Consider the following 19,850-nt stretch of genomic DNA (forward strand, 5'->3'; position numbering starts at 1 on the left):
TCATGAAAAATCAAAGCCTTGTACGAAGTATTTCGGTATGAAATGTAAACAAATTAACTTTATAAACCTAAAAACACTATTTAAACCTGAGAAGCAAAACTTATTCATAACTGAATTTCCAATGCAATTGTCAAATATAAAATATTAATATTAACCAAATATCAAAATATATATTAAACTAAGTGTTTGAGTTAATTATTCATGTAATAGATAATTATTTTAGATGTTCAAAAAACTTTAGTGTATTTTGAATACATATTAGGAATTTAGATCATGTTTCTACAAGTTCTTTTTTGGGATTTTAAATTTTACGGATTCTATCGGATATCCATTTAGGTTCGGGTTTGGTTCGGATAATACTCATAACTCAAAATATCATAAAACAAGATTTCTTCGGTATTAATGACGGGTTCAGATCGGTTTAGATTCAATTTTACCGGATCGGGATCGGTTTATTTGATCGGCCCTATGAAAATTTAAGAAAATGATACCAATTTAGCTAAGTTTATCTTTGATCAATTTGAGTTTTAATGCTTGATTATTTATTATAGAGTCATAACTTCAAAAAAATATGATTGAAATGAGATAGTTATCCCTTTTGTTTTTTTTAACACAAAATATCAATCAGAACAGTTCATTGTTTCAGCAACTGCTCTCGTTGGATCATGACACTGTGATCAACAGAGGGAAAGAGATTTTGTCTAGGAAACGTAAACTGATTCAGCAGGCGCTGGAACAGTCCTATAAGATTGTTCTTAGAGGGTGATAAAGAGTTTGGTCGGTGTTTGGCTGTAAATGGAGACGAGATTGCAGAGCTTAGAAGCGAGCTAGGGAATCAATTGGCGGAGAAGAGCAACAGGTGTTGGAGCTGTTGTTTACAGAGTCCCCGAGCTTGGGGATGAGACTAAACTGAAGATAAGCTTGAGGAGTGTTGCAGAAGAAGACACAGCAATGGTTTCTCAGAGATTCGGAGGTGGTGGTCATAAAAACGCAAGCTCGTTCCTGTTAAGCTCAATGGAGTTAGAGCAATGTAAGGTGAAAAGAAACTCTGCTTCTGATACATTAAACTAGAGATGTTTTTTTCTGATTTTAACTCTTTAAAAGAACCCTCCAAGAATCAGAGCAAAGATCATACATCTCACACTCAACAGCCAATACTTTCACCTCGTTTAGATAATAGTGACACCTCAAGATCTTGTAGCTACGGCTGATGCTGTATCCTAAAGCGAATCTATCGCTTTGACGGTAACAAGTTCTAGGTTCGATCATCTTCCTTTCACCAGTACATGGATTCCAAACCACAACGCTAGAGTTTTTCTTCCCTTGGCATACGATTAAACCGTCGCTGTGAGAGATCGTATACAAGTCCTTTGAAAGTTTACCGGTGAACTCGAGCGATGGTTTGATGTCGCCGCCGCTGTGGAGATCTCCGGCGATTGAGTAAACCTCCTGATTGCTCAGTAGATTCGTCTCTCTTGCAGCTTCACTACTCATCATCTTCTTGTTCTTCTTCACGAACTTAAAGCCCATTAGCGTTATTTAAAAGCCCATTCGTTTTATTTACAAGAGCCCATTAGTTTTTGGAAGAAACACAAAGTTAGTTTTTACGTATTGAATGTCATTATAGTTAGGCCTGGGTAAAATAAATCACCTAAACGGATAAAATAATCCGGAACTTTGATTACGTATTGTTCGAGTTTATCTAGTTTACATTTCTCAACCGTATAACCTTCGGCCCAAGATTAAACAAAACCATAATGGGGATATCAACAAAAAAAATTTAAAGAATCATATCCGATAGAATTATATAACTTTTATTAAATTTTGGTAAAACTACCAAAATTCGTATAGAATAAAATCGTAGTCATATCTATTTAGAAGCTATATATATATATTAAGAATGGTTTGATGGATTTTAGATACAGTGGGAGTGGGATTTAAGGAGAGTTTAAGTAAATATAGGAGATTCAGGTAAGATTTTTAAAAAGTACGAGAAACTAGCGATGATTTGGTAAGATAATATTATGTACAAATAAACAAATTATTATCAAACATCTATATTATAAAATAATATGTTTTACTCTATATGTAAATACATGAGAGTATATGTAAATACTCTATATTATAAAATTATTACAAAACATAAAAAATATACATGAGAGTTTTTTATAAAACCAGCGATTTATGAATTTAAGTTGAATACAATTTAAGTTCTAGTTTAGATTAAAGTCGTCACTTTTCAAAGTCTAACTTCTTCTTCTTTTCTTTTGGTCTAATCAAAGTCCAACTTCTTGTTTACGATGTTGTAAGAGTTGTTGACAATTAGGTCTGGGCAGGGATTGGATATCCGGATTTTTAAAGGTATTTGTGATTTGCTTCGTATATCACGGATATTTAATTTTTCGATTTTCTTTGCTTCAAAAAAATACGGATATTCGGAAAACAGATATCCGGAAAATAAATAGATATTTGCAGATTTTTGCGAATACTTACGGATATCTCATATGTTTTGATTAATACAAATAATCTTAAAAATTTGATACAAATTTGATTTGTAAAATATTTTTTTGCATGATATATATGATAAAAAATTAAAAGAAGTAGGGAGAACGAGGTCATAACCTTACCTTCTATACCGGACAGATGGTGTTTTGTTGATGGCTCATGGAAGGATAAGGATATACATTCAGGACAAAGTTGGTATAACACCTTATGAGGTTTTGATGGTTTATTGGGGGCAGGAAATACTCAACCTAGTCTTTCACCCCTACACTCGGAAATAGAGGCGTTCATTTGGGCAATGAAATGTATGAAGAATTTACGTTAGTTTCAAGTCACATTTGCAACAGATTGTCTTCAATTGGTGAAGATGGTTTCAAAACTAGAAGAATAGCCAACTTTTGCAAGTTATTTAGAAGATATCGAGATCATGAAAATAAGTTTTAACTCCTTCGAGATCCTCCATATACCAAGAACGATGAATTCAAGGCGGATAGCCCCGTACGCAGTGCTAGGAAACAACTGTCTTTTTCGTCCATATGAATGCAGAGTTACCAGCTTGTTTGCAGAGTCTTCGTGAGTCTGTGTGGTTGATGATAAATAAAAAAAAACTTTTTACTTGAAAAATTACTAGGGAGAAATTCGCTAATTGATATGTATAATAAAAAAATATTTGGAGGTGGTGATGAAGAGTTTGGTTGGTGTTTGGCTGTAAATGGAGACGAGATTGCCGAGGTTAGAAGCGAGCTAGGAATCAATTTGCGGAGAAGAGCAATGGTATGAGACTCAGAGGTGTTGGAGCTGTTGTTTACAGAGTCCCCGAGCTTGAGGATTAGACTAAACTGAAAATAAGTTTGAGGAGTGTTGCAGAAGAAGGCACAACAGCTGTTTCACAGAGATTCAGAGGTGGTAGTCATAAAAACGCAAGCTCCTTCCTGTTAAGCTCCATGGAGTTCAAGCAATGGAAAGTGAAAAGGAACTCTTCTTCTGTTACAGTAAATTAGAGATGGTTTCTCAGTCCACCATTTTAGCTCAGCTCAATGGAACAAGTTTGGTTTAAGCATTGACAAAATTTTAGTCCAACATTAAGATACGAACTGAATCTCGTTTTGTATTTGTCCTCTTTACTCTTACGTGATGATGTTCTCTCCTAGATCAAATATTTGAAGTGAAAAGTGGCTACAAGCAATAACAATGTATTTGAACAAAAGGATCCAATATACACAACAAGCAAAAGAAGAAGCACAAGAAAATCATAATCAAGTACAGCTTAAACCGAAACAAACCAGAAGAAGATCACCAAGACCCAAAGAAAAAAGAGAGTAGTTCACTTAAGGGCTACCCTCCGTTTCTTTTGCCTGGGAATGCGAACCAAGCTTGGAACCTAGGTGATGAGAGAGGCCAGTTATGAAGATTAGAACATAATTCATAAACTTGCTTATACATATCCTCTCCAACAATGTAGATCATGGTCACGTATCCATTCTTGTGGTACTTGCCACAACACACTGCCACTTTGTTCTCCTCGTCCAACAAGAAATTTTCCATACTCACGTTATATTTAGCACAATCCACTTGCAAGACGAAGTCCGTCCTCCATGACAAGTCTTTGGCTTCCTTGTCATCATCAATCTTATTGGTTATCCATATCCTCATCACATCTGACCCGGCAACAGTGCATGACACGGCGAGCTTCTCATCCAAGAATCAGAGCTAATCTCATATATCTCAGACTCAACAACCTTGACTCTCTTGTCGTTTCGATAAGAACAACACCTCAAGATTTTGTAGCTACGGCGAGAAGATGTGCTGCTGTATCCTAGAGCACATCTATCATAATTAGAGTAAAAAGTTCTGGGTTCGATCAACCTCGTTTGACCAGTACATGGGTTCCAAACCACAAGTCTAGGGTTATCTTCTGTTTGGCATAACATTAAACCGTCACAGTGATATATAGCATACATGTATAAATCTACCCAAAGTTTACCGGTGAACTCGATATCTGGTTCTACTACGCCGCTGTTGTAAAGTTCATGGAGATCTCCGGGGATTGAATAAACCTCGTAGTTGCTCAGTAGCATCGACTCTCTTGCAGCTTTACTCATCTTATTGTTCTTCTCCACGAAGTTGGGATCTCTGAATAGAGAGTACCATCGTTTGCAAGTCGTTTTCAGTTCCTGTAGAGACTTGACCGGAACCCTAGCGAGTATCTCTCACTCCAAATCGTTCGGAAGATTAGCTATCGTCATCAGCGTTTCTCGTCTCTCTCGATGAAAAAAGAAAGCTGCTTCGTATATAAATTAGGTTTAAAATTCCAATCACTTGTCATAAAGCGTTTTTTTTTGTCAACTTAGTTGTTGATTGATAGGCCATTAGCATTAGCAGCAGCAGTATATTACTGGAGCTGTATGCTTTTGGTAAAATGTTTAATATGATGATTGGTAGAGCAGTATGAATACGCTATTTAAAATTATTATAAAAATTAGAATATAATATATATTATATAATATATTTATTTTTAATGAATGTATTTCTAATATATATATATATATTGACATATAAACTAAAAAGATATATAATTAATTTATTTTATTTAATAATTTATAAAATATGTTTTTATCTAAAAATATTACTTAAAAATAAATTTTATAATTAAAAAATCTATTTTTAAAAATAATTTTTCAAATTTAAATTATAGAAATTAAATTATATTTTAAATGTGAAATACTATTTAAAAAAAATATTTTTATTGTAAATTAATTTTAGAAATCAATATTTTATTTTCTGGATATAAAAATAATTTTATGATATTATTAAATTAAAAAAAACGAATAAATTATATATTTTCTTTAATTTTATAAATTATAAATGCAAATGCTCTTCTAAAAACTTCATACAAGAGCATTGGCCAGAGAGCATTTGGAGAGCATTAACATTTAGTAAATACTTCTCTAAATGCTTTTCTAACAATTGTTGATTGGATAATATACAACATAATGATAATGTTAATGCTCTACCAACTAAAGTTACTCGAAAGCAAAGTTTATGGGAATTTTAGCTCATTGGTTTTATTTACAAAAATCCCTTTAGTTTTAACAATTCAGTCTTGGGAGAGCAAAGTTTATGGAGTTTATCCCGTTTACGTTCCTCAACCAGTCAACCGTATCAAGACCGCAATGGGAAATACCATACAAAAAACTATAGCATCATCTCCCGTACTCTATAAGGACATCTCCAATCCTATTTCATTTTTAACTCTATACTCAATTTTAAAGTAAAATCTTTTCAAACCCTACTTCATATTCAACGCCAAAATAGAGTAATGACTAGAGTTACTCTATTTATGGAGTAATCTTACTCATTACTCCATTTTGGAGTAGAACTTTTTATATTTATGAAATAATTTTTTTAATCTTTAATCTTTTTATTTCATACATAAAATAATATAATAACATGAAAAAATATAATACTCCGCAAAAGATTATTTAATTTAATCAGACGTTAAAAAAAGATTATTTAATAGTTTACATAAAATATGCATAAACTCATAAAAGTCAAAACTAAGAATAAATAATATAAAATAAATATAATATAATATAAATAAGTAATTTAATAAATTGGTAAATTGTTTTCGAAACTACCAAAATCGGTGAAGTATTATTCAAACGGAATAAATGAGTTTTTTAATCTTGTGGGTCAAAATTTTGAATGATAATATTTGTACTTGTTTAACTTGATATATGCACAAATAAAGGGACCCAATGCATAATTCAAATTACAAAACAAAACTTGTTTTTTTCTTTATGTTCTTTTAATGCATATACATATTTTTGAATTAGAAAAAATTGCATATGGTAAAAACTGCACGAATTGAAATTGGAAGATAATATCTAGTTGTATTTTTAATGATAAATATTTAATTTAAATAAAATATATTATTATGGAAATTTTGTAAACATAAAATAGTTGGGTTAATTGTTATATTTTTATAAGTCGAAGGTACTAGTAACAATTATTAACTAAATAAAAAAGGAATATCTTTTTTTGAGTAAAACCCAACCCCATTTTGGAGTTACACCATTTTGGAGTTAAATTTAGAGTAATACTGTTGCTCAGTTTCTTGTCCTGTCATTTTGTGCAAGGGCGTAAGCCCGTAACTAACCCTGGATTCTAAATTGTAACCAAGCATCCCCGATCGGTTCTATACCTGATTCATAACTAGAAAGTTTCTCCGGCCCCTTCATAATTGGAGATAAAACCCCGGAAACGAAAATTGGAGACTGACGGAAGGAAATGGGTTCCTCCTCTGAGAGAAGAGAAGTTGGGTTCCTCCTTCTCCAAAACGGCTCCAACCGCGTAGTCACTTGTATCGCACATGACCTCAAATGGTAAATTCCAATCCGGTGGTTGAAGTTGAGGTATTGATGAATGAAAATCTAATGTCTTATTAAACCTTTAGGAGCGATCCGTTCATCCAACTCGAAATATCGTAAGAGGAGCTATCTGCCTCGTCGAGTGGCAAAGTGATTCATTTATTCTGTAAGTGGAAACTGAGGACTGGGCTGAGTCTTTCCGGTGAAATTCAAGAGAGCTAGCTTCGGTGCTCACCAAAGGACGGAGCTGTCGAGTAAGGATTATTGGAGATGGACTAAGTCGCTCCAAATTTGGAGAAACTTTTCGAGTTTTTTTATTTTTCAGAAAACTTATGCTTAAATAAAATTGATTATATCAAAAATTAAAATGCAACAATAATTTATATTAAAATATAGAGAAATGGCCTCAGATAGCCGTAATCCAACTTTATCTTCTCAATTTAGACTTCAGGCTCAAATATCACAAAATGTTTCATTTAAGATGACATTTGACTATATTACCCTCATTGTTATATGACCTAAATTTAATATTAAGAAAATTTAAAAACATTTCGAAAATTTTCCTAGTCGTCGTCTCCACCATCGTCCGTCGTCTTCTCCACCATCGTCCGTCGTCATCTCCACCATCGTCGTCGTCGACACCATTCTCCACCATCGTCGTCGTTGTCTCTGTCATCGTCGTCGTCTCCGATTCGTCACAGCATCTCATCGTCCTTCAGTTTCGTTTCTCAGCATCTCTGCATCTTCAAGGTATCATCATTTCTTATCGATGATTAGTTAGTTCTGATTCAGTGTATAATTGGATGATTTATCGGATCTCTGTGATTTTGTGTATCAATTTGATCTGACATGTTGTTGTGAATGGATTTTTCGAGTTGTTCTGTGATTTGTGGATCACTGATATGTTGTAGTTATTGTATTTTCGATTTGTTCTTTGATTTTGTGGATCACTGATATGTTGTTGTTATTGGACTCGCAATTTTTATGAGTTTTTTGGAATTTTTAGTTCAAATGTCTCCGATATACAGTTGGTTGATCTTTTTAACAGGTTTTCGTAATATGGTTGAAGTGCTTTGTGCTTATAGAGAATGGAGTTCAAAAGAAACTTTCAAGTGGGAGTTTGTTGTGGATAAGAACAAAATTGCATCGTTTATTAACTTCGAAGGAAATCTTCAATATGAAGATTTGCTGAAGATTGTTTCTGAAAATTTCCTTATTCAAGTGGAAGACATAACCTTGAGTTATAGGGTTTCTTTGGAGTTGAAAAGCACAGTTGAAGATGCTCCTCCAATCTCCATTGGAAACACTTGCCAACTAAGAAGTTTCATCGGTAAAATTAGAGTATTTGAAGGAATTTGTCGGTTGTATATAATAGTTTATTGCTCTATATCAACAAATATCAACATAGTACTATTATGGATAGCTTTCCTAATTATGTACTATATCTTCTAAAACATTTGAATCCTGCAGGTTCTTCCTGATTCAGCTAGCTCTAACAAACAAACTAGAGATACATGTGCTTCTCCAGTTCCTTTGAATTCTATTCCAAATTTTGGTTCTACTGTGCAGATAGAACATATACAGGGTTTCAAATCTCTTTTTGTGTTTGTATGATTTTCTTCTTCCTTAGACTATTCATGATGGGCTTCCTGATCATGTACTAAACATTCCAAACAAATTGAATTATGCAGGTTATTACTGATTCATCTAGCTGTAACAAGCAAACTACTGATACATTTGCTTTACCTACTCCTTTAGATGCTATTTCAGTTTTTGGTTTTATTGTGTAGAGAGAAAAACATGTATATCATTTCTAATTTTTTTTTTTTGTGTTTTTATGATTTTGTTCTTTCTTAGACTATTCTGGATAGACTTCCTTATCTTGTACTGAACCTTTCAAACAAATTGAATCATGCAGGTATTAGTGATTCAACTAGAAGTAACAAGCAAACTACTGATATATTTTCTTCTCCTACAATATGATGAAGTTTCCTATTTTTCTGTGTTCTATTCCTTTTCATTTTAATGGTTTGTTGATGATTTACATTTTTATTGATTATTTTCTGTATGTTGTTTATTTAATGGTTACGTGATATGCACTGGCCGCATATATATTTAATGGTTATGCTTTCCAACTTATGTAATATACAATTTAGGTTTAAATGCATTTTTCTTCCAAAATTTCAAATCAAAATTTGAAATTTTCCAGATATGCATGTATCAATCTTTAGTTTTTAATCAGATTTTATTTTGTTTTTAGTTTAAACTTCTTTGTTAAAAAGAAACACACTAATATTCAACTATTCTGGAAACCCATCCAGAAATTCCAAAGTTCTTTCCAACGTTTATAATATAAAATTTACGGTTAAATACATTTATGTTTTAGCTTCTACCAGATGATTCTCCTCAGCCTAGCGGCTAAACCCCCTCTCTTATGAAACTGAAACACTTGCCTCATCCCGCGTACGATTCCCTTTGGAATAAGATCGCTTTTTAATTTTTAATTGAATAAAAATCAATGAATTATATTCATTTACTTACATGAACAAAAAACTGAAACACACTTAGCCTAGTGGCAACACTTTACTCCCCCTTTCCCCCAAGATCTCGTGTTCAAATCCTGGTAGATGTAAATTTTCTCTTTTTTTCTCCAAAATTCAAAATTACAATTTGAAATTTTCCAAAAATGAAGATATCAATCCTTAGTTTTTGTTCTCATTTCATTTTTTTTTAGGTTAAACTTTTTTGCTAGCAAGAAACACATTTATATTATAGTATTCTGGAAACTTATCCAGAAATTCCAAAGTTCTTTCCAACGTTTATAATATAAAATTTATGGTTAACAAAGAGAAAAAGGAAACCGATGAGCATTACAGGTCAATTCTCCGCTTGGTCAAGGAACAAACGCAATCTGAATCTGAATGGAATGAGACTTCGAGCAAAGTAAAATCTATTTCTTCGCAAATTGATTTGCTTGATGTCATTATCTAGGCTGAAAACTTTGACTTCGTTCCTGAGTTGGAAAAAACTAACAGCATAGCACATTGAAGCCGAATGTAACTTGGCTAATGTCAAGGTTACAGTAATTGACTGGCCAAAGCTTGGGGAAAGTTGGATGGATGATTAATCTGATGTTATCAACTTCGCTCTTATGTTTTAAGACTAATATTTATGTATTATGAAACTCACATCACGTTTTATGGTCACTTTTTCCTTAATGGAATCAGAACATTTTTTAATTTTTGCATGAATCAGCAAGAAAAGTGCTTATATCTATTCTATTAAAACAGCAGTATGACCAATTAATAAAAGTAGGGTCCAACTAATTTTAAGAAACTGATTATTTTATAACTGCATCAATAATATTCATTTTTATTTAAAACAACTTACCGTAACTCCCTATATAACTCACAAGAATCAAACGAAAATAATGGGTCCACTTCTCTCAACTACATTGATTAACCGACGTGTAAGATGAGAATAATTATACCATTTTTGTTGTCTCCAAATGTGGTTATGCCTATTTATATTACCTCAAATATAACCATCTTATATATTATGCATAATGTAATACCCTTTATAATCCCTAATATAAACGTTTAATATTTGACCTAACATCAGTTAATATAATATGTTCAAAAATATATAAATATTTAAATGTTTTTAAAATCTATTCTATTAAATTATGAACATGACCTATTAATAAAGGTTAATCCAATTATTATTTTCTCCATATAACCTACTTAAAAAATAAATTAAATATTTTATAACTGCATTTTAAATAAAGCAAAATAAACAAATTATACAACACATAATTTGTAACTTCCATCCCAAAATTCTCGGTACCCACATATATATCACCGACAATTTTGTTTTTTGAAAAAATATATCAGTGACAGTCTGACAGTTATATATATATATTAACAAATATTCTTTCTTTTTTGGTTTATATCAAACGTTAATTGTATATTACTTACAGTTATATATATATATATAATAACAAATATCCTTCTTTTTTGGATTTATATCAAATGTGAATTGTTAACCTATATTAGATTAAAATTAACTTTGATATATTTTAAAAAATCATTTTTACACCACAATAACATAATTTACATCTCAACCCAAGAAGTTATGATTTATTCATCGAGACATTAATTTATTCAAATTCTGGATGTTTTACAAAATAGGTTTTAACGGGTTTAAACCTATATAATCTTAGATTAAAATGATGTTAAAATAGGTTTTAACGGGCTTTAAATGAACTTTTAATAGAAATAAATATTCATTTAAACTCATTTATTTTAACAGATTGTAAATAGGTTATTCTGTTAAAAATCATTTATTAAATGTGAATTTACTAAAAATTAGTGAAGACTATAGTAACCATTTACGTAAATATATTTATCTGAATATATTAAATTCGTGATTTTTGGTGCGGGTTGGGTTTGATATTAGTTTTCGGATATAACATTTTAAGAATCTTTCGAGTATATATGCCATGTCTAATAGAACATGAGACTTTAATTTTCAGGTCGATTTCAAATCGATTTTTTTTGTACGATTATTCTTGACTAATTATGTTAGGTAACTACGAAAAAATATAATATGTCACAAATTTTAGGAATAAAATTAAAAAATAATTTCCGAAATGCATAAATCACAAGTGTATAGTTATGCAACTTGACATACTTAGTATAGTTACCAACAATTAAATTAAATTAAATTAATATTAATTAAAAAAAACAAAAAACATAGAAATTAAAAATTTTAAAATTTTTTTTAAAAAATTAAACAAAAATATACCTGCCCTTTTAAGGGCGGGTCAATATCTAGTTGCTTTTAAAGCTTACTCCTTTTGAGATAAAAACACCTTGGCTTAGTGGTCTTGTATCTTGGTAATCTCATTTTCATATTCGATTTTTGGAAACACATCCTGAATATCACAAATGGTATCCTAGATAAGATACATTTATCTTTGTGAATAAATAAGTCCACATTTCTTTACAAAACGAATATCCACCGTAGCCTAGCGGCTAGCCCTCTACTCTTACACAACTTGTATCGCACATTAAACGTGACTTCGATTCCCTTTGGAAAAAAAAGCTTTGTTCTGTTTTTTATTAATATAAATATATTGTTTATATTGATTTAATTATAACACTTGACATGTATAACACCCTTGGCATAACGGCTGCACACTAGGATTCCCTTTACGAGAGTTCTCGGATTCAATCATGGTACTTTCACAATTAATTCTTTTTTGAAATAAAGATAACTTACTCATTTTATTTTCTGGAAAACCATTCTAAAAGTACCATAAGCTATCCTAGATAAGATATCTGCTTTACAATGATAACAAATTTTAACACTTTCTTGATAGAATTACTGAAAATGCTTCAAAACATCCTAAAATTTCTTTAATAACAACCTCAGTAAAAAAAAACGTCGCCATCATTCATTTCAAACTTCTTACTTGTCCAAGAAAACATCAAAGTTCAAAAACATAGTCTTAGCATAACATGTATTGAATCTCCCATCGCGTTGCTGTCCTACGTAACGAAGCCAAAAAAAAAATTCAAACTTTCTAGTATCCTGAAAATTTGAAACACCTTCCTAGAATTAAAAAAAAAACTCCAACAAATTTTCACAAAAAAACTCATCTCAGTCACACTCGGGAACACTGAGATTTTTTGGAAAGCTTTGCTGAAACTACACAAATCATTCCTGAAATTCTAAAAACCACACATTTTCACAAACACAAGAAAGAAAGTAGCAATGAGCCTACCAAACATATCAACATGTGTAAGTCAAACAAGACACCAAGCAAAAAAAAAATCAAATTTGTTAATATTGGATTTTCTGGAAAGTTTTTCTGAAACTACCCAAATCCTTCCTGAAATTTAAAAAACTACAAAGTTTCACAAGCACAAAAGAGACTAACAATGTCATAAGAAAATTCACGAGCCTACCAAACATATCAACATGCGTAAGCCAAACGAGACACCAAGCAAAAAGTTTTTCAAATATGTGAACATCAAATATTCTGGAAAGCTTTCCTAAAACTACACAACTCCTTCCTGAAATTTAAAAAACTACAAAGATTCACAAGCACGAGAAAGAGACTAACAATGTCATAAAAAAATTCACGAGCCTACCAAACATATCAACATGCGTTAGTCAAACACGACACCAAGAAAAAAGTTTTTCAAATTTGTTAACATCGAATTTTCTGGAAAGCTTTCCTGAATCTACCCAAATTCTTCCTGAAATTTAAAAAAACTACACAGCTTCACAAGCACAAGAAATAAACTAACAGTGCCATAAGAAAATTCACGAGCCTGGTAAACATATCAACATGCGTAAGCCAAACAAGTAAAATAAAAACATTCTTACCAAAATTTATATGTGTCATTGGATGTTCAAAATTTCTTACCGAATTTTGTAGATGGTCATGAGATTTTTGTAGGTGGTTTAAACTCTGATACTTGTTTTTAGGTCCTTCTTGAAATCAAACAAGTAAAATAAAAAACAATTTTATCAGAGAAATGAATAAACACTTATCTCAAAGAGATTAGTAGGATCTTGCCTTGTTAGATAGACCTTTCACCATAAGGTTGCAGCTACTATGACAAGGGTGCAATTTTCAAATGCCAAAAGTTAACATCAAATTGTATCAAATGCTTAGGCGTGAGACCAAGCAGGATTAAGACCTTGCAGATAAGCTGCTATCATTGGTACTAAACTAGCCTTTCATAGACATATCCCACAAACAAGCTTAGCCTAAAACTACTAGACAAGATCAAATACAATACATAAACACACAAAAAGGAAAATCCTTTGTGAGACTGGGAAGAAAGCAAGTACCTTGGAGAGAAATGAAAGCTTAGGCTTGGCGGAGAGACGGAAAAAAACTCTTCGAGTGAGATGAGAGTTGCTTAGTTACTAATCTATTTGAGATATGTGTTTATCTGTTCGAAAATTCAAAGTAAACAAGTTAATATTAAACATCCATTTGTGAAACATCTAATTTTTCAATTAAGAACTCTAATTTTGATTTTGAATTGGAAATGTTTAATACTTACATGGCTTAGTTTGATTTTCGACAGATAGAGTGTCGAGGGCTGTAGATTCGGCGTGATTTATCTCCGTCGTCATCGAGAGAAGAAGGCGATGATGGTGGAGACGTCGAAGACGTTGAATCTCTTCGTCGTCCTAGTCCTTCGTGACTAGCTTTGTTTCTATTTTTTAAGATTTATTAGTGAAAGGTAGTTTAGACTTTTGATCTATTAACAAAGGTTACTAATCTGATTTTTAGTTTGAGATTCTATTTTTGAAACATAAACTTAAATATGTCTATTTAGGAGAATTGCCCTAAAATTTATATAATGACAATAATTTTAATTCAGTGTTAAACTAGTTTTAATATTTTCGGTGGTTTTTGCTTTCACAAAACAAATGGATAAATTTTGTATATTTTATAATAAAAGTTTTCTAAGAACAATAAAATATAATATATTTGTTTTTTAAGTAAAAATAAAAATGACTATGGGACAAACATATTCTCTATTTTTTTTTCAATTTCAATTAAAAAAAAATCCTCTATTTCAAAAAAATCAAGAGCAAATCATGGGATATAAGATTAGAAACAAATTCAACATGCATTTTCGAATTTGTAAAAAAATATAATTACTAAATAAGCATATATAAACATTTATCCCCACCAAAATGTTTTCAAGAAAAGTAGATGAGGACTTTCCGACAAACATTAAAACCATTTTTAATATTTATGTACAGTCATTTGGCTAGATACGAACCCTACCATAATATTTGGTCAATTCATCTTTTAGATTTCGTGTCATAGGGGAAGCATCGTTCTCATTAAATATAATATAGACTGAATTTGAAAATAAACTATACATGATAAATGCACACCAATATACATATAAATCATGAGATAACAAAAATTTAATTCTTTCAATGAACTTTTCATCGTAGCACCGTCTTTGTGGTATCCCACAATATTTTGACGTCTTTGTCCAAATTATTATTCTGGTCAACAATTATTTACTAATAGCATAAACTTATCTAAACTTTAAAATGAACAAAAGACCCCCCAAAACAATCTTCAAACAACGCGTCAATTTTTCTTCGTGTATACTTAATTTTGTAATAATGATTTAGTAGAAATATTTTTAAAAAATCAAACCTAAAAATGAACAAGGTCTCAAAAATCTTAGCAGATAAGAATTTTAATGTGCATGTGAGTGGTGACAACACAAGACAGGGAGACACAATGCTGGATGGTTCATAAAGCAGCAATATATTTAGAAACGGATCCAATGCTTTTGTAAATGTGATTATGTACTATAAATAACAAATATGCATCAGACAAATCAAATAGTAACGCATTTTCAGTCTTTTCATCATCCCAATATTACGCTCCTTGGCATTTATTTATAATATTTTTCACTACCTATATTATTAGTACATATCGCAAATCATAAAATATTTACATATTATATAGAAAAAAGGAGATAAATATTCAATGGACAACAGCTAGAGATGCCTCTGATTTTCTCTGCACCAATATCGACAAAACTCAAAAGCCAGAGAAAAACATTAGCAAAACACCACACTACTTCCCATTCTCCAAGAATCAACCCCACAACTTCGTAAATTACCAAAACGTCCTTAAGGACTCACCACCGTCCATTTTCAGATCTTTGATCGGACGGCTATCACGAACCCGAGAGATAAACCTCGCACTGTATCAAACTGTTCCCGACCCTAAACCCCGGAACCACCGTGAACGCGACACGTGGCTGCTCTGTTTCCTCCAACGCTTCCTCCGCAACGCTTTTCATGTACACTTCGGAGAATCTACAACCTCTGTGCACTCTAAAGATCTCAGCTTCATGCTCAAAAGAGAGAGCCAAGCAATGCAGAAGCCAAACCCGTTTCGCCATTTCAAGAAACCCAGAGCACAAGCTTGTCTCCGGGAACACACCAGCAGAGACCTGGTTTCTCAAATGCGTGTGTCCGAAGAAAGCTTCCTCCATCTTCGGATGTATAAGCCGCAAGAACTTGGCTCTGCAGAACCTAGCGAATCTTGATTTTGGCCGTGCGTTTAAGTAATCTCTAGCTTTCATCGACCTGAGCTCTGTAAACCTCTCAAAGAACGCTTCCCTCTCTGTTTTGCTCTGTTTCTTGAAGCTTCTTGAATCGGTTGAGAAGTGTGGTAGATGGAAAGCTTCGAACATTACGTTGGAGACAAAGTGTTCGAACGCGAAACACTTGTGGTCTTGCTTGTAATAAAACACGCCGGGCTGGATCGAGTTAGCAGCCATTGAAAGATCCCATCCCGCGAGTTTCATCTGTTGGACCATTAGCTTGACGAACCCTCTGATGGATTTGACTGTTTGGTTCAGATAAGCGACGAAGTGGGTCTGATTCAGCGCAGAGAGGTGAAGATTGTCTAAAGGGTTGCAGAGCTGTCCGCTTTGGTTAAGTCTCTTCTCTGTTAACTTGTTCTGTTTTGTAGTTTCTTCGAGCTTCTCTCTTAGAAACAGAATCTCTGAGTCTTTGAGCTTACACTGAGACTCAAGCTTCCTCCCCATTATCTCATACGTTTTCAGTAAACTCCTCAGCTCTTGAATCTCTGCGAGAACCAGAGTTCTTTCGGGGTTTGGATCCATCTGTTTCGTCGAGAAACATTGTTTCAGCTCAGACAAAGTCTTCAGCTCGGAGACCACCAAGTTGTCTGCTTTCTGAATCCCTATTGCGTCGTACGGAGACTGAGAGTGCTGTAGCTGCGCATAACCCGCTTTTATTGTAGAAACAGTAGCAAACAGCTTCGCAAGAAGAGCTTCTAAGGATAGACGTCTCTCATACTCTTCCTCAAGCTTGTAGAAAGACTCAGAGATATTGGCATTCTTGGAATCCAACTTTAACTTCTTCACATCTTCCTCTGGAGCAACACCGGTTAACTTATGAATGTTGAGAACTTTAGCAAACGCGCGTCTGAATTTACCCTTGGGAGCAACAACCCTTGGTTTCACTGTCTCCATCTGCAGATCCAATCACAAAGAAGCTTGAAAGTATCAAGAACACAGTAACAAATAGGACAAAGAAAAAACACCAGAAAAGGAATTCAAAAGCAGAGAAGAGGAGAGGAGAGGACTTGTAATGATGAATATAAAGAAAAAGAGCTAGAAGCTTTAATTCTAGGATCAAGGAGCGTTAATGGAGGGCCACAAGGTTTCTTTATGTAATATTCTCCAAATAGGACTCGCTTTATGCAAAGAATTATATGGAAAAAGCTCAATGTAAAAGAATGTTTCCCTGATAAAAAAATATATATCAACAACATAAGAGAGGATCCATACAATGGATACTGCTATAAAATATTCAACAAGAGTTGTGAAAACTTCATGGTTCATGCTTAAAATATTAATCAACAAAGAGTTGTGAAGACTTAATGGTCAAATCTACTTTTATTTTTCTTCCTTAAATTTATTTATGTGGGGATATTTAGTCAAAAAGTGCTGCTACAAAACAAAGAATAATTAAAGATTTGCAAAAGATTTCACCCATGCAGAATAATCCACCTCTCTCAAAAGAACATTGGAAAAAAAACAGATCAAATATGCATTTACCATGTAACATAACCTTAATGTAAAACCAGTAATATTATTATACTGTAGTGCCTCAAAAATCCCTTAGAAAAAACAGTACAAACCTTTTAAAAAATGGTAAAAAAAATGGTTTGATAATCATGTGAAACAACAAGACAACCTCAAAGCCTGACAAACCCACCAAACACATTCAGTACAAGACCCACAACCTATGTCTCATTCTAGACTCAAAACGCACTAGCAGCAGCGGTCTAAACGCTATGTCACTAACCAAACAAAACCTTAAGACACTCTCATCTGCATACGCTTAAGCAGATGTCTTGGGTCTAATAAACCTAAGAGAACTTCACAAAACAAGTGGAATGTTATAATGAGACTGAATATTTCAACACAAACCATAGAAACCCAGATTTAAAAATTCAAAGTTTGAAAATTTCAGAAGCAAGTTTCTTACAAGTAAACCAATAAAGTCAAAGGTTGTACCTTGCGAAAGTTGCAAGCTTCTCTCTTTGTTTAATGTTGGAGGTGTCTCACTTCATCATAGAGTAAATCTGAAGAAAGAAACTTGAGAATCTGACAAACCAACCTCTGCTTTAAACCCTGCAGACTAAATCAATTCAAAACGACATTACAAATCTCAAACATAGAACCCAGTTGAGAAAAAAAAAAGATAAAAGAAAAAAGATATTAAAAATCCAAACTTTTGTGTGTGTTTTTTCCTTTTTGCTGTAAAGGATGAAAGTCCTAAAACCCTTATTGTGATTAGCTAACAACAATGGGGATTAGGCCCACGAGACCAGCGACATGAACCTTCCATTGCATTAAATAAATAAAGACGAGAAAGAAAAAAACGCAATAATGGAATCGAATCATTCACCAGAAACCCACATGAAAGCTAACAACAACAGTAGAAATATAAACACTCACCAGGTTAGATCCTGCTTGAAAAAACTACAAGTAACAGAGAGAGAGAGAGGGATGTTAAATGAGAGCTAGAGCTGAAACGGGCAAGAGGGATAGGAGATGAAAGGATTTTAAGAAGAAGAATAATGTGAAATGACGGAAAAAGGCAACCACAGAGACCAAAGTTTAGCACAGCAAAGCGGCAGCGTTGGGTGTTTCAATGTGTTTCAATGTGTTTCAGGTTGCAGGGGTGGGGAAAAAACCCAAACCAAACCAATCCAAACTAAACTGTGCTCTTTACATAATCCAATTGTTTCATGTTTTACTCAACCCGAATAGTTTAGTTTGGTTTGGGTTCAAATTGAACCAAACCGATGATCCAATATATTTTTATCTATAAATATATATATATATATATATATATATATGTTAACATATTGTAAATTTTAGTTAAAGTTTCGTTTTTAATTTTTTCTTAATTTCCATATATTTTTTTAAAAAAATCTAAATATGATTCAAATAATCATAATAACTAAAGATTGTACTGAAAACAAAACTTAAAAACTATAAGCATCTAAATCGTAGCCATCTCGTTTCGTTCATCTTCTCCAATTTTCATTCTCTAAATTATGTAACAAAGTTATTATAAGATCAATAAAAACAAAAAAGTAGATGCAAATAGTCTTTTGGTTAATAGGTTTTGGAATGCTTACAAGTCTTTGTTACGCTAATTAGATTACAAATAATATACTCTTTCCTTATTATGTATTTCTTCCTTCGACGTGGTTAAAAGTTTTGTCATCGAGTTTTAAATTGTTTTTTGTTTCATAGATTTTTAAAGAAAACCAAACTAAATCTAAACCGAACCAAACTAAACCGAACCAAACTAAACTCAAACCGAACTCAAACCAAAGCTACTTTGGTTTTAATTAGGTTGAGTTTTATAAAACTCAAATTAACCAAACCAAACCGAACTCAAACCGAACCTGAAACTAAACCGATATGTCCATCCCTAGTATCTGCACCTCGTTTACGGTGAGATCTCGAGACGTGCGAAGGGTGTTTTTGGTAAATTGTAAACACTGTTGAATGTTATTTGTAGTCAATATGAACTCTGCTGGGCTCGTAAATTTGTAGTCAATATGAACTCTGCTGGGCTCATAATCAGGTTAATTATTTCAAAAATAATTGTTTAATGTTTGTTAAGAGTTATATTTACAAAGTAGAAAAACATATGAATAATAAGATTTATGAATTACGATTTCTTGAAGTTGTTAGATATAACTCCTTAGAGGAGATTCTTCATGTCGTGATAACCTCTACGTGGTATTAAGAATTAAGTAAGTCAGAAGCCGTAACATTCTTGAATGGCATATCTATTAGTTTTGTGGTATTTGCAGTACTTCTTGGAGGTGGTATTTGAAGATGGTCCTCAAAT

The 19,850-nt window shown here is 32.6% G+C and overlaps 2 protein-coding genes and 1 pseudogene across 3 annotated transcripts; all 3 read right to left on the reverse strand.

Annotated features, from left to right (window-relative positions):
* Nucleotides 1-816: 816 nt before the first annotated feature.
* LOC125583379 (F-box/kelch-repeat protein At3g17530-like) lies at nucleotides 817-1,530 on the reverse strand. Its single transcript, XM_048750228.1, has 2 exons — nucleotides 1,108-1,530; nucleotides 817-1,002 (listed from the first exon to the last, which is right to left on the reverse strand). Exons 1-2 carry the CDS (start codon nucleotides 1,528-1,530, stop codon nucleotides 817-819), a joined length of 609 nt encoding a protein of 202 aa, XP_048606185.1.
* Nucleotides 1,531-4,154: 2,624 nt separating this feature from the next.
* Nucleotides 4,155-4,748, reverse strand: LOC106374045 (annotated as a pseudogene).
* A 10,552-nt stretch (nucleotides 4,749-15,300) lies between these two features.
* Nucleotides 15,301-18,682, reverse strand: LOC106377302 (protein GRAVITROPIC IN THE LIGHT 1). Of its 2 annotated transcripts, none has more exons than XM_013817505.3 (3): nucleotides 18,437-18,682; nucleotides 17,993-18,116; nucleotides 15,301-16,942 (listed from the first exon to the last, which is right to left on the reverse strand). In XM_013817505.3, the coding sequence occupies exon 3, from the start codon at nucleotides 16,940-16,942 to the stop codon at nucleotides 15,614-15,616; it is 1,329 nt and encodes a 442-aa protein (XP_013672959.2). In that variant the 5' UTR covers nucleotides 17,993-18,116; nucleotides 18,437-18,682; the 3' UTR covers nucleotides 15,301-15,613. The 2 variants fall into 2 exon arrangements, with proteins under 2 accessions (XP_013672959.2, XP_013672960.2); XM_013817506.3 differs by having other exon boundaries at nucleotides 17,993-18,109; nucleotides 18,437-18,639.
* Nucleotides 18,683-19,850: the final 1,168 nt, after the last annotated feature.

Source organism: Brassica napus, chromosome C3, assembly GCF_020379485.1.
Source record: "Brassica napus cultivar Da-Ae chromosome C3, Da-Ae, whole genome shotgun sequence".
Taxonomy (NCBI): domain Eukaryota; kingdom Viridiplantae; phylum Streptophyta; class Magnoliopsida; order Brassicales; family Brassicaceae; genus Brassica; species Brassica napus.